General features: G+C 40.2%; 1 protein-coding gene across 1 annotated transcript in view; it reads right to left on the bottom strand.

The window, feature by feature from the left end:
* The window catches only part of psme4b (proteasome activator subunit 4b), a 46,653-nt gene extending 31,735 nt beyond the window's left edge, over positions 1-14,918 (bottom strand). Inside the window, exons 1-15 of the mRNA XM_084937436.1 lie at positions 14,438-14,918; positions 13,761-13,901; positions 11,496-11,612; positions 8,848-8,892; positions 8,503-8,652; positions 7,789-7,852; positions 7,182-7,256; positions 6,939-7,061; positions 6,749-6,841; positions 6,358-6,536; positions 4,701-4,787; positions 3,581-3,767; positions 3,105-3,194; positions 905-969; positions 576-726 (exon numbers count right to left, since the gene is read on the bottom strand). Of these exons, the coding sequence (XP_084793562.1) occupies positions 576-726; positions 905-969; positions 3,105-3,194; positions 3,581-3,767; positions 4,701-4,787; positions 6,358-6,536; positions 6,749-6,841; positions 6,939-7,061; positions 7,182-7,256; positions 7,789-7,852; positions 8,503-8,652; positions 8,848-8,892; positions 11,496-11,612; positions 13,761-13,901; positions 14,438-14,643 (1,773 nt within the window). The 5' untranslated portion in view covers positions 14,644-14,918. The remainder of the gene's footprint in view (positions 1-575; positions 727-904; positions 970-3,104; positions 3,195-3,580; positions 3,768-4,700; positions 4,788-6,357; positions 6,537-6,748; positions 6,842-6,938; positions 7,062-7,181; positions 7,257-7,788; positions 7,853-8,502; positions 8,653-8,847; positions 8,893-11,495; positions 11,613-13,760; positions 13,902-14,437) is intronic.
* Between the last annotated feature and the right edge of the window lie 877 nt (positions 14,919-15,795).

Here is a 15,795-nt window from a genome sequence, read left to right on the forward strand (position 1 = left end):
GCTACATTTTGTATCAGTGGGAGGCTTTTCAAAAAGCTTTTAGAAAAGCCTGATAATAAGGAATTATAATAGTCAAGCCTTGATGTATTAGATACATGGACTAGTTTTCCAGCAGCACTTAGAGACTGTATGCGTCAATCTCTGGCAACAATGCACAGATAAGAGAAGGCACTCAAAAGCCTATTTTTTTTGCAAACCATATATGCTAGTTAAAAACTGACTCCAAGCTTTTGCATAGCAGTAGAGGAGGCCAAGGTAATGTCATCCTGAGTAAATCTGGTTTTAGGGCCAAATACAATAAGTTCTGTTTTCCCTGAATTTCGAAGCAGAAAATTACAAGCCAAGCCACTAAATTTTCACTGGCTGAACTGTGTGATGTGGCTTGATTGCTAAATATAGCTGGATATCATTTGCATAGCTATGGAAATATGTGCCATGTTAAGGTCAGCAGTCTAAATTAGGAGGTGATAAAGAATTGTTTGGGTAAGGTCAGAGTACTGCGGGGACTGAATTAATAAACTTAATTAAAGAGAGAGTGAAAGCTTTGAAAGTGTTGGTGCGTATTAATGCACTACCTTGTATATTTCCAGTGAGCACTGTGTTAAGATTGTGCTCACAGTGGAGGAAAGGCCCAACTCCACCAGGCTTTCCAAATGAGTCTGAGTATCCGTCTCCATCTCATCTCGTGTCTGTTCCAGGGTACTGCTGTCTATCAGAGCAAAGCACCTGCACAAAGACACACACAAATACACAAGCACACACTTAAAACACTCCGCAGTAATGAAAATGTCAACAGCGCCATGGAGAAAAAAAAACTGGTGCATTTCAAACAGAGAGACGCATTCGCATTCAGACACTGACAACAAAGCTTTACTAAATGACAGACTTGTTAATGTATCTCTACCTGTCCAGGAACTGCAGAACAAAGTCTTCAAACTCAGCCGAAGCGAAACACAGATCCTTTTCAATCTGTGAGGAAGAAAGGAAGAGATGATTAGTATTTGTAGAATACTACGGTGCGTTATTTGATTTCTTTGTATGTGTGCTTGTCTCGGAAGAAAGCTTTTGAAGTGTAACTCTGACACAGAAAGAGGAGGGTTAACTAAGCAGCTGGCTACCAGGAAAATCCACATCTCAGTTTTTACGCTTTGATTTCTGTAAAGTTTAAAAACATCACGCTATATTGCAATTAGTGACCTTTAAAGGTTCTGGCAGGCAGATTTTGTTGCTGCTGTTGACCTAGCAAGTGATTTCCCCTATTGCCAGTTTTATGCCATGCAACCATTTGCACATTTAGTGTATGAAATTATTTCAGTGCTTTCATCAAACTGTCATTGAGGTAGCAAATAAGTATATTTCAACAAATGTAAATTAAGCATTTAAGGTTACTATTATTCAAATGAGGGATATTACAATGCTAATCATAATAATAGTTATTATTCGCTCAATTGAAATGATGTTATTTGTTATATTAATGTTATATTAATACGATGCTACAGTTTTGTAAAATATCCAGCGCTAGTAACTAATTAACGCCTCAGTATTGTATGTAGGTGGCAATATTGTGTCTTATAACACAGGCTGACACCCACTGTACAATAGATGTAAAAAGGAAAAGGGACTGTAAATAGTGTAAATAAAGTGAGTGTTTCTTTTTCTTCAGTTATTATGAGTAGCACAAGAAGAGTATATTTCACTTTTATAGTATCAGTGTCACCTTCTGGCATTAAGCAGCTATTAATTATGACTTTATTAATTATGATTACACTGTTGCTTTAAATATAAAAAATCTTGTTTGTTTTTAATATTATTCATAAGGTAAACATTTATTTCATAATTGCCGTGCAATGATGGTGAAGCATCCAAAGGTATGCTCTGGCTAATACGCAATTTAAACAATGGGCTGACTGCTTAGTGCACTGCAGTAAACCGGTCTAATAATGGTGCAGATTCACAGCTCACCAGTTAATTTGCTCATTAATGCAGTTATCTAGTTATTAGCCAATCACATGGCTACAACTCAGTATATTTAGGCTTGTAGATATGACCAACATGACCGGCGGAAGTTCAAGCTGAGCATCAGAATGGGGAAGAAAGGTGACATGGCTGTTGGTGCAAGACAGACTGCTCTGCGTATTTTGAGAAACTGCTGCTCTACTGGGATTTTCCCAAGCAAGGGTTTAGAGAAAATGGTCCAAAAAAGATAAAATATCCAGTGATCATCAGTTCTCTGGGTGAAAATACCTTATTGATACCAGAGGTCTGAGGAAAATAGCCACACTATTTTGAGCAGACAGGAAGGGAAAAGTAACTTTAAAGACTGCTCTTACAGCCAAGATATTCAGAAAAGCATCTCTGAATGCATGTCGAACTGTGAAGTAAATGAGTTGCAGCAGCAGAAGACCAGAAGAGTAGGTCCTACTCTGGTCAGCTGTGAACTTTCAAGCGAGGATACAACCAGGAATAGGGTCACTAAAATTGGACTGATGAGTCTCGATTTCTGCTGTAATACCATGGCCATGGCATGAAAACCAAAGGTGGTTCTGGAGGTAAAAGTCGTTCTAATCTAGTAGTAGTGAGGTGTACCTAAAGATGAGTTTGGGGAGTATCTCTTGACTTATTCAGTATTTCTAATTTTATGCTAAGTAGTGTAATGGAATGTTTAATATCACGGCATGGACATAATACTCAAACCCATGGTTTAGGTATTCGCAAAATAACAGTAGACTATTTTTGCTTTTGGACAAAATCAAGCTACAATGTTGCAACAGAAAAAAACAACAGAAACATATTGTCAAACGTATGTCATATGGATCCTCCAAATATTGTAATTCAGTGTAGAAAGGGAAAGTTTTTTCTTCTTCTTTTACTTCTTCTCTTACAAAATAATTGTTGTCTCATTTTGTTAAAGTCCCAAAGGTTTAACTTCTAATTGTAGGCGGTTTAAGTGCTGTAGTGGATGCCAATTTATCCCAGAGTTTTAAGAGTAAATGCCAAAAGCACAAGATAGCCCCGAGTTACAAAAACTTTTGGCTCATCAATATGTGATTTTAGACTCTCCATTATGGTTAGTTAATCTTTGTTAATATGTATCATGTGCATACCTCTGTAAGATCATTGCGCTGGGAGGGAGCAGATGAACAATCCACTAAAGGCACCAGAGTGGTGAAGGTGGTGATGAACTGGAACGTTATCTGGACAGAGAGACACAGCAGGTGCAACTTATCAATTTACATCATCTGACATGATCACGCTGCATGTTAAATACCTCACCAGATGTCGCTGCAATAACTTTTTCAAACGCACTAATTTATTCTGGTGTGATGGATTAATATAGTCTGAAGAAAATGAGCACACTAGAAGAGGGAACCAATCCATTTTACAATTCAAGCAGAAACTGAAGACTGAACCGCATTAATTGCTAAGTTCTTCAAACCGAGCTATTCATTCCACTTTCAGGAATTATTAATTGGAAAGACCTGAATATGCAACAAAAAATGGGAATTTAATCAGTGAGAGCTGCATTGTCTACTTGTCTAACAATTCTTCTTTATTCCTCATCAACGCATCAGTTACTCACCATACACTTGCTAAAGTCATTGGGGTCCACCCCTGGCAGAGAGCCCATAAGCAGTGGGAGCACGTGCACACGGCCCTCTGGGTAATGGTTGTTAGGGGAAACAAGACTGCGAGCCATCCCAATCATGCAGCTGAGGGTGGCAGTGAGGGTGTGCGGCTCAGTCAGGGTCTCCATTGCTGCATAGGTTCTGTTGTACGTGAGACACAAGGATGATAAATAAGACAAAAAGAGTTTGGATAAGAGGGACAGTGCATGCTTATTTTCTAAATAAAAGTGTACATTAATTATTATTAATTTAGATTTTTGTGTAAAGTGACAGTGCATGTTAATGGACATCAGTAAAAAAATATGAAATATGAGATAGATATATCTCCACCCTTCCATTGAGACCATTAATCAATGGATCAGCTCCACTGCTGGATTTTTTCCCCTTATTTCACACCACACTAGGATATGCCGTATTCATCTACCAGCACTTTGCAAATACATTTTTGGTGCAAAATTATTTCTGTTATTACTTTTTATCATGTTTTGAAGAATCAACCAAAGAAATTGGAACAAATTTTAAAAAAACAAAATATTCCGCTTAAAAATGGTTACAATAGGTAAAAGGACTGGACTGAAAAAAGGGTGAAAAAGCACATTTGAAAGACCTTCAGAAGGCCTGAAGAATGACTGCTCAACACCACTCAACAAAATATCTCACACTAAGGGGTAGGTCAACAGTTTTGCGCACATCAATTTGGAAATCACATAAAAAGGTACTTCTATCTAAATATTGAATAATGATCCAGAATTAAGATTTTCTACATTATCAAGGCTTTAATACTGTCCATCCAAAGGCATACATCAAGCAAGCAGTACTTATAACTAATACTGACAATACTGCTTAATTTCCCAAATCAAAACAAATATAACAGCAAACAGTTTCCTATGTAAATAACTTTTTTTCCAACATTATGCTTTCTTTTTATATTCACTAAAACTTAGACAGCACTTCAAAGTAAGGCAAAGAATGATAAAAAGCAGCAAAACAAAAATCATTAATATTAATGATGTTACACCAGCATGTTTTTGACAGTACATCAAAAGGCTTGATGGCTGATATCCATATACTTACTTCTCAAGAACAGGTGGTATGACAAGCTCTGGTGTGAGGAGAGCCAGGTTCTGAAGAGCGTACGCTGCATCTGTACTGTCAGTTTTACTGCAAATCACCAGGAGAGGGCAGATGAACAGTCGTGCACATGCAATGCAGCGACAACAACAACGACACACGTAGACAGCTAATCACAGATGACCTGTCTTTGTCCAGATTAGGCAGAGGCCGAGGATGCGAAGCGACTGAACTCATTAGCGAGACACAGCAGTTAGATAACTGGCAGGCAATTATTCAGATGGTGTGTTTGTTGGCTGTTTACATAGTTGCAACCCAGGGAACATTGATATGATGACTTGAGACACCAAAGCAAACACAATATGACTCATGTATATGTAACACCTTTTGTCTTAAGCCAGTTTTAACCTTGCTGTTTGGAGGTTTTAGGGATCCAAAGGCTGACCTGCCTATCTTCATATTAGCTGGACACTTTTGGTAGCTGTGATACTCGAAACAAAAGCAGTGTTATCATCAAGATAAAAAGGATAGTTGGAAGATGGAACCAAATCTATTTGTGAACCTGAATTTTGGCTCAAAAAATAAAAGAAAGTCGGGAGAAATTCTCGTCGTTAAACTCCGGTGAGCAAGACCGTTAATTGGCTCAAACTATGCAACAGACTGCTCACACCAACACCCACAATGACACCTATGGTAACTATTTCTGCATGAGTGGATATCATTTCCATCGGACTTCCCACACAGGGTCGCTTGCACTGTCTTTGTTTTAAATGTCATGTTACAAACTATTTTTACAGAGTGGCTCTACCTAACATCCAATATAATCACTATTTATTCTTTGTGGGGGGGCTTTTCATTAATGGTCATTTGTTTGTTTGCGCTGTTTTGACTTTTTTTGCTCATAATTTCCTGTTGTACTATTTGTTTGGTGCTTTTTTCGTACGCTTGGCTTTAAAAGCCGCTCGTGTTGTTTTGCTGTGTTTCATGTTCATAGCAATTAGCACAGCTTGATTATTTTCTCGCTTGCTTAATGATGGGGAGTTAATATTTTGTTAGTGTAGTGATCCAGCTGTTAGGAGAAAAATGTCCAGGTTTATAGAGAAGTCACTATATAAGCTTATCAAGTCAAGTCAAAATCAGCATGTGAGTGTGTGTATGAGTATGCCTGTATTTACATCTGTACTGTAGCCCTATGCATGCACATATGTATGTATCACAAGTGAACTGTGTAGAAAAGAAGTTTAAAGTGGACCCATTACGCTTTTCCTTTTTTTCTGTCATTTCTACATCATTACAGATGTTCCTATTTAACATAGTCAAAGTTTCAAAAACTGAGGTAAGCACATGTAGTCCCTGGGAGCCAGTGGCTTGGACTTCAGACTAGTCTAAACATCCACTTTAATACAGCTTTTTTCAGTTTTTGTCTCTCTTTGAAGCCCCACCTACTTGCTGTTCTTTTGGTTGTAAGGGGCAGCCAATCAGAAGAAGGCATTTAAGCCAAAACAGCTTGTTTCAGACAGTGGATGAACTGAGGGGCAGAACCAAGCTCCAGTATAAGAAAATAGGGGTCATTTTGAATAGTTAATAAAACAACGCTAGTGATAATAATAGCTCCTATTTAAAGCCTTCATTTGGGCTAACAGCCATCAGAGTGCAGTACCTGAACATAGCCAGAAGGGAGGCTCCAGTGAGGCTGCGGGTGAACTCCTGCAGATCCGCATCTGTTAACTGTTGATGCTCAGGGACCAGTGTGATCCAGCAAGGGGAAGCGTGACGTTCCCGGTGCACACGGCGCACAACGCTCGCTGGAAGACGCTGAAGCAGCCTCATCAGTCGAGACTGCAGACACACATTAGACATAAGAATTATCACCCAGAGCCACATTCACAGTCTGCTGTGAGCAGATCTGAGATTTCCTTCTGTTATTAATCTGCTGCGTAAAGAGAGCCAGCCAAGTCCCGAATGACAGGCGATAAATCAAATGAGGAACCGAAGATGGAGTTGCACATAGTGTGTGCATGTTTGCATGCGAGTGAGAGGAAGAGGCTTACCTGCCAGCGACCGTGATTGGATGGATGGTAGAAGGACGCGATGCTGTTGAAGAGGCAGGTCAGCTCTTTCTGTGCAGGGTTTCCTGGTCCACCCTGCAGGGGTATATAAAAGAGCAAAGTAATCAGCTGCAATGAAATGTAAATGTTTTTTTCTTACACATTTCGCCAGAAAAATCTAAAGACTGCGTACCAGAAGTGCTGTCACCCACAACACTATGTATCCAATGTCATAGGAGTTGGTAAGATACCGAGGTGACACCATCTGACTGACCCCAACTGGAAGGTTCAGACTTCGTAGGATCCTGGTGAAGATCTATCCAGACATGCACATATACAAACAATAGTTCCACTGCTCTCACACAGCCCATGAGTTCCCAGTAAACCACATTTACGGGAACACTTGTATACAAACATAATTCTGCTAATGACTCACTGTGGGAATATAAGGGGTCCAGTCCACGTAGCCTATGTTATCATTGGCAAGGCGAGCAAACAGGTTCACTAAGTGCTGTAAGAGAACATTAGGCAAACATTCACTGTGAGGACAAAGGATGTTTCCACAAGTGAAGTGTGTCATCAAAAAAGAAATGGGGAAAAAAGGAGACGAGATGCTGAAGAAGAGAGGAGGAAATGTGCAAAGCCAGGCCACTGTGGCCCATGAGGCTGAATGGAAACCAAAGTGGAAAATCTTATCTGCGCTGAGTGGAAACTGACAATCCTTTAACAACATTTCAATCATTGCCATCGGGAAATGTAGAAATCTGTGTCATTTGGAATTACTCTTCACTTTTAGAAAAATGGAAAGCTGCATGATCCATCACGCAATAAATTAAAACTTTTTAAAAATCTGCTGCTTGGTGTGACAGATTTAAGAAGAATTTTGAGAGGTTGAATTTTCATTAATTTTGACTTCGCTGTGGCTTAAAGAATTCCACTTTCAAGCCAGTGAACAGTTTTTAAAACTAAGTGTCAAATGATTTCAGAAAGAGCAAAAAGTGCCTGAAGTATTGAACGCATGTGTGTGTGTGTTTGTGTCTTACCCCTTCCCAGCTTGGCTGATTTTGCAATGACATCCAAAGATTCATTAATTCATCAAACCACAACCTGAAAACACACACACATGCAGAAAACAGACCATTACATTCACACCCAATGACACACACACCTGAGGCTTTATCCCCCTCATCAATTTCAAGTTCCCCAAAATATGATCTCATTCCCTCCCCTGTATATTCCGGATGAGAAAGAGAAAAAAAAAACTGAAGTGGAAAAATAGAGTATTAAAGATGATGTATTGTGGAAACTGTGCTGAAAGTACTTATGAATCCAAGAATAAATCCAGACAAATAGTTTGCAAAGGAGTGAATGAACTAAAGAATGCACTGAAGGCTTTGAAGAGGCTTGGTAGCTGGAACATGGCCGTGAAGAGTGCAGAGAAAGAGGGGCAAAGATTTTCCAAAAAAAGGAAAATATTAGCAAAACAAAGAGAGCAAGGAAGCACTGCTGATGCAAGAGGAACGCTATTCATTAAAGCTCCCAGGAGCAAAGGTGTAAATGCTTACAGAGCCTGAAAATGTGGCTATGCATTTTGAACATTACAAGAAAAAGCCAAATCCCTTAAATGCTGAGATTTACTAACAAGTTAAACATATTGTACCTCTTTGTGTACCCTTTGTGTCAGCTCTGGCTCTGACAAGCTGTATTTGGAGGATAACACTGTTTCAAACCAGAGCCATTCAAGTTGGCCCACTTACTGGAAGCCCTGGCTGTGTTCCTCCGGGGGCATGATAGTAGGCAGGAACAGCTCCATGTTGCTGATGGCCTTCTGCATGACCACATCAAACACACACAGCAGGGGGCGCCACTCATCCAGCATCTCTTTGGTGGATGATGCAGGGAAATACCTAAGAAAAATCATTAAAAGATACGCAGAAACACACATATAGCAAAGATAGACGTGAGCACAAATAGATGCAGACAAGCAAAGATGGCTAAAGGTGCAAATATACACAATGATCTACAGTACATAGCTCAACTGAAGATCAAAGCAGCACATTATCTGCTGCCCAAATTATATGATCACAGAGGATGAGACTTACAGTCTGCAGCTTTTGATCAAAGCTTTCAAAATGTGGTCCACGGAGCTGCAAATAAGCACAGAGAGGAGGTGTGAGTGTGTGCGTGTGTCTCAGCTATGCTGTGAGATCCACATGTCCTCATCAGGAATAAACAAACCTTCAACATTCAGACCACAACTCAGATTTGTACCAGCTGTGACTGCAAGGCTGGTATTGTTTTCTCTTTATGAGTTTGTGTGTGACTGTGTGTGTCTGGCAACAGATTATGTCACACACACAACAGCATCGCAACCAAGCAATACACGGTAACAAAACAGGTATGTACATAACATCCGAACAAAGCCTCGCTTTGGTGATGGGTGTGGTCATAGTGCCGTCTGATTACAAGTCAGTACTTTTTCAAAGCCATAAAACAGAACCCAAATCTAAATATAAAATATTTAAAACAGTATAGCAGGAAGACCTTTGATGGTGATTACACAGATTCGCACAGCTGTAAGTTTCCAGTGCGGCCACTGGGTGAATTATAAGGAGTGATACTGCTTTTTAATGGAATGCAATATCCACTCCTGAGACACTTAATTCTTTGTGGTAAAGATTTAACAAGGTGCTGGAAACATTCTTCAGAGATTTTGGTCCATATTAACATGATAGTATCACACAGCCGCTGCGGATTTGTCAACTGCACATCCGTGATGTGAATCTCTTGCTCCACATCCCAAAGGTGCTCTATTGGATTGAGTTCAGGGACTGTGGAGGCCATTTGAGTACAATGATCTCACTGTCACGTTCAAGAAGCCAGTTTAAGAGGATTTGAGCTTTGTGACATGGTATGTTGTCCTGCAGGAAGCAGCCAAGATGGGCTACACTATGGTCACAAAGGGAAGAACATGGTCAGCAACAATACTCAAACAGGCTGTGGTGTCTCATCGATCCCCAGTCGGTACTAAGGGGCCCAAAGTGTGCCAAGAAAACATCCTCCACAACATTATATCACCATTCTGCCCTCTATATGACACAGGGCAGAATGGATCCATGCATTCATGTTTTTTATGCCACCCGAATGTTGCATCAGAAACTGCGACTCGTCAGATTGGGCAACGTTTTCCCAATCTTCTCTTGTCCAATTTTGGTGAGCCTGTGCAAATGTAGCCTCAGTTTCCTGTTCTGAGCTGAGAGGAGTGACATTGGGTGTGGTCTTCTGTTGCTATAGCTCATTCGGTTTGATGTAGTGTGCCTTCTGAGATTCTCTTGTGCATACAGTACTTTCTTTGCGATGAGTGAATTTGAGTTGCTTTTGGAGTCATTCTCCTCTGCCCTCTGGTACCAATAATGCATTTTCAACCAGAGAATTGCCATTCACTGTCTTTTTTCTCTTTTTCAGACCGTTCTCTGGAAACCTCAGAGATGATTTTGTGGGAAAATCCCAGTAGATCAGCAGTTTCTGAAATACTTAGACCAGGCCATCTGGCAACACCAACCATGCCAGTTTCTAAGTCACTTTTATCACCTTTCTTCCCCATTCTGATGCTTGGTTTGAACCTCAGCAGACTGTATTGGTCATATCTACATGCCTAAATAGATCGAGCTGCTGCCATTGGATTACCTGATTAGATAATTGGTGTTAAAGAGCAGTTGAAGATGTGTATCTATCAAAGTGGCCAGTTAGTAACCGGTGCAAATGGAGTGAAAAGCCTTGGCTACAGTCTATGTTCTTTAGGAAAAGTTTCTTCATGTCAACCACACAAGGATGTTACTGGTCCAGCACAATACCTCAGTAAAACAACTGTGATGCTGGTAGGTACTGTAGTTATGATCAGTGTAGTCTATTAATGTAGAATATATACCTGTAGGCCAGAAACCACAAAGAGTCTAATCTACCCCACTGGATGACTTTGCAGAGTGTAAAAAGTACAGAGATGGAAGACATCATTTTAGGATTGTCACTGTATGGATGTTTATCTTGAGAATAGTTCTCTGGAGTGTTAATGTCAAAACTGGAGGGTCGAAGTCTGTTGACTTTTGTAGGCTTACTACCAAAAAAATAAATAATTACACATTGCCTACAACACTACACTGGTTAAATCAAGTGGTTTAACTTACAGTAGTCTTTGTTTGTAACTACAACAAACTGTTCAGTGTGTACTTGCAGTTCTTTAGAAAGGGAAAAAATATTTTTTTTTAATAGGTGATTATGAAAAGGTTTTGGGAGCCTGGCCAATGTGGGATAATCTTGGGCTGGAAGAAGCCAATTGCCTAAAATGAGTTTGATACCTTCGGTTCAGAGAGCCCAGCAAGCTGTTTCTCATTGTTTCTACTCCCTCACCCTTTTTCCCAGTCATGGATTAGGCCTAGTCCTAGACTAAAGGAGAAATACAATGAAGATCTCATTTGAAAAAAAGGATTTATTCTAGGATTAGGCATAATCCATGTCTCAGAAACTGAGCCTTTGAGTTTGCCGGTTTGCTAGTTTTGTGTTTACTGTTGTAAGTATCTTCATATTTAACACACAGACATGAAAGTAGCATCAATCTTCTCATGTCATTTTTGGCAGGAAAGAAATCAGGTTTCCTACTGTGTACGCATTCTTCTTTAATTCAAAACACATATCTTGATACTGCACTTTACCATATGTCACAACAGCTACAATTAAATATAAAGCTTCATACTTAGGGAACCAGATGAGCCCAAGGTGCTCGGTTTTGGAGTAGAAGACCCTCTCGTAGAGATCATAGAGCGGCCGCCACGGCAGCTGGAGGTCATCCCTTGATAGAAGTTCTTTCTTCCTGTTTGAAAAAGAAGTCCGTTATCAGCTGTCTGGCCTATTTATAATGCTTTTACAAGGGTCCTGGTAGGTTATTAGATATTTAAGCCTCTAATAATAATAATGTCATATTGAAGTGAAAGACCACAGGGTGTCTGAAAGAGTCTGTAATCGTGGAGAAAATGAGTCACTGCCTCACAGGCTGCACTCAGCATGATGACTGCCATCTTATTGGCATGTATGCAAACACAACGCTGTGATTCTTTGTATTCAATAATGCATAAGTGGACTGACAGCAGCAGGCATTAGTAATTTGCAGGCGTAGATTCACTTGGTATAAAATACTCATGATCCAACATTCATAACACTCCACTGAGAAAAAAATTAGACATGTTTAAGATCTAGCAGTGGGCATAATTGGCTTTCTGCAGGCTAACCATGCATTGACTTTACTTTTTGTTGTTTTCTTTTAAACACCTTGTTAAGCTTTTAGATTGCACAGTAATGGTGTGCCCCTTATGAGAACTCTAAGCTTAAAAAGGAGCAGTTTTTTTATAATCCTCCTGAGAACTTCCACTTTGCTCTCTTTGTGCTTTTGTATTACTTTGCTCTTTGTAAAATCACAGTTTTTAAGGGATTGAACCTCAGAAATAGGTTGAGAGTCTGTGCAGTTGAGAATATGCATGATTTCCACAACCTCTAAATCCTCCCCACTTATTCATCTAACAACTATGGAACAAACTCTCAGTTGGGAGATGTGAAAAATGAAGGAAAGAAGAGACAATCGGGAAAATGACGGCGAAATCCAAAAGATGAGAAAAAAAAGCAGCCTTTTGAGACCTGATGCTCATCTCTCAGCTTTGAAACCTGGCACTTCATATACGCTTAGCCCAGATCTTTCTCTTTTCATCTAATGGAAAACACTCAGACAAATGATGTGTACATCAAGAGGTTGTTTTGTGATGGATGTGAAAATCCTGAAAACAACTGGTGACAAATGGGAAGTGATTAATGTGACCGTCTTGGAGAAAACCCTACTGTCGCTGGAGAAGTGACAAATTTGATCTGAGAGACAAAAGCATCGCTTAAAGAGTAATAAATGTTAAGCCAGCATGCTTTATTGTCCCTTGTACTTACTTTCAGAGTGTCTTTGAGTGCATTTGTGCGTGTAAGGAAATTTAAACTTCTGCTCTATGGTTGTAAGATATTAACACAATATACCAACCAAGTATCAATATTTTACGCTACTTTAAACTTCCACTTGACATTTCAGAGGATGATCTGGCATTTATTGGCATCTGGAAAACACATAAGAGCGTAGGAGATATTTTGCAGAGATCCTTTGTTTTGTTTCATACCATTTGCTGACAAAGGGCAGATTTAACTTCTATATTTTCAGTTTAAATTTGTGATTTTATACCCAATGGGTGAAAATTTTGAGCTTATTTATTATTATTTATTTTTTTAATAAATGATTTGTGATTCGGGTTCAGGCTCAGACACAGATGCAGCATTTTCGAAAATGATTTGATGATTGTGTTACAAATGGCATACAAGTAAGTGCAAAATTTCACTTTAACATGTCACGCCACTTATGGTGCATTGATGTTTACCAATCGTATGGCTTTCTGTTCTCATTTTACTAAAAGGAAGGAAAAGAGAGGATCATGCAGAGGAGTTAAGCTTTCTCCTCAGCGTGATGGTGGCTTTCATCACCATAAAAATGCTGTACAATACTTATATATGTATTTCTGGTATGTTTTATCACTTATTTTACTGTGCAGTATTGCGTCTATTCTTCTTTCCATCTAGGCCCTGAAATTCGTCTTCCCATGCATTGCATCATGGATAATTCAGGCTTTAGGTTTTTCCAGGAATGTGTTAAATATAAATGAATTAAATAATAAATAACTAATTTTTAAGTTTTGAAAAATGATCTTTTTTCTCAGATGCAATTTGTAATTGCCATCACACATGAGTTGCCTCCTAATACGTGTTCATGAAGGCAAAAGGTCTGTCGACAGTTAAATTCATCATAACTCGTTTAATTTCCAACCAATATCCAGCTCGTTCTGTTTGGTATTTTTTCTGAGAGGATTTTATGATTTACCATGACCCCCTCACCCCAACATCCCCGTTTAAATTCGTGTACATTTGCATTCACACCCACTTGAGAAGCTGAATGAGCAGCCTGGCATAGCTCTGCACCATGTGTGGCTCCAGGTTTGGGAGCGTGACCAACTCATAGAGCAGCTTGATGAACAGGATGTGGTCATCTTTGCTGAACCTGCGGCCGTACAGCTTCAGAAACCTAAGGGTGAGAGAGGACACTGAGCGAACAGATGATCACTTCCTACTTCCTACACTTAACCTATATTCTGAAACAGTGAATAGGCTTACACAGCTACAGTGTACGACTGTCTCAACACTAAACCTAATCTATTGAACTTGAGTTTATGCCAAGTCACACAGTGAATTAAGGTTCGGCCTTTAATTAAAGTTATAAGGCAGAACACTATGCCCTGATGTCCTCTTAAGGCAGACAGGTCAATAACACCAAGTAGCTGCTTCTTTAAATGCTTTTGTGCACTAATATTCCTGGAACTCCAGACTTAAGAATACAGCAAAGGACACTTTTAAAGTTTTTCCACCTCTAACCACAGACAGATTGCAGTCTATTTCAAATGTAACAATCAAATGTACTATCTGATGAACTTTGCTTAACTCTGTCACAATTTTATTTTAAGATGCAGGCCATTGTTAAGCCCACTGTTATGAATCTTTGGCTATGGTTTAAGTTACCTTTGGGTAGCCTAAATCATACGCCAACCTTGCTTCAGTACTTACGAGAAAAGTTTCCTGGACCAGAAAGCGACCCCGGGCCACAGCTCTCTGAGGAGGACAGCTCTGCACAGGTTCGCTTTGATCTCCGCCAACAGTTCCGTGGCCTCCCGGTCCAACCGATCAGAGTAAGGCAGCAAGCCATTATACACAATCTCCTTCTGAGGAATAAACTCAGCCATATCCCTGCCCACAGTCATTTCCGCTGTCATACAAGTCACTTTTCTGTTGAAACTGTGTGTAAAATGGTAAAGAAAACCTTTTTGTTGTGCCTCCTGGGAAGTGCGCAGCCGAAGTTAGTGGGCATAATCCGCTGTGTCCAGAAGCCGGGCGGAAGGCAGGCGATCACAGAGGAAAGTATGTCACGCTAATTGAGCCGGGCTAAGCCCTGAGCACAGAGGGGGCCGGTTTCGCTCAGGCCTGCAGTGCCGGGCGCTTTGTCAACTCTCACTTCACACCTCATGGTTGCCCGGTCGCCTTGGGCACATGGGTGGGGGAGCAGTAGGGTACGTGCGCTGAGCGTGACGCACGGCAGGGGTTTGAGAGAAATGAGGTGCTACCAGTTGCTAGAAAGGGCGCATTACTCTGAGGTCAAGCTTTGATTTCAGCACCACCGAGTCTAATAACAGAGGCCTTTGATATATGAAGACCTTCATGCACACTGTGTAAATGACTCGGATTCATTCAGAAAATCGTCACTCTGGACTACAGATCCCAGAAGCGCGCGCGTTGCAGGCTAATCTGCAGAATATCTGATAAATGGATTAATGCTGTCCTGTTTTACTGACCTGTAGAGCTACTGACCTCGCAGTGATTGTTACTGAGATAAACAAAGGGTTGCACTCTGTCAGATGAATCAGCACCTATCTATCTGCATGCTACACACCTATTTAACTAAGCAGAAATGAGCTCATATATAAATAAAGGACAGTCTTTAACAAGTCTCATCATATCATTCATGCCTACCTTTTCTGTCTTGTGACACCTTTATCCCCAACCTTTTCCATTCTTACTTCACTGTGCACCCGTCCATGTAAATCCTTTTCCTTTAAGCCCATGTAATTCTCTGACCACTATGCTTAGAGTGGGGCGGCAATTGCAGGTTATTGTCTGGCTTGCCTGGCACTGAAGTTTCTGCTCACAGCAAGGACTTAGACTATAATGCAGAAGCCCTTTCAGTTCTCTGGTCTAGTTACTGTTGGAGAAATGGGGCAATTGCTGCAACACCACCTCGCTTTTGTTAAGCTGCCTGATTGCATAAAGTGCCCTGTTTCTCATCCTGCCTCAATCTTATTAAAGGTCTTCTTGTTGCTTTCAGTACTACCTTCTGGCGATAGCCCCTGTAGCCTTCAATCAGTTTTTTT

This window comes from Perissodus microlepis, chromosome 8, assembly GCF_051167445.1.
Source record: "Perissodus microlepis isolate ML-2025 ecotype Zambia chromosome 8, ASM5116744v1, whole genome shotgun sequence".
NCBI classification, from domain to species: Eukaryota; Metazoa; Chordata; class Actinopteri; order Cichliformes; family Cichlidae; genus Perissodus; species Perissodus microlepis.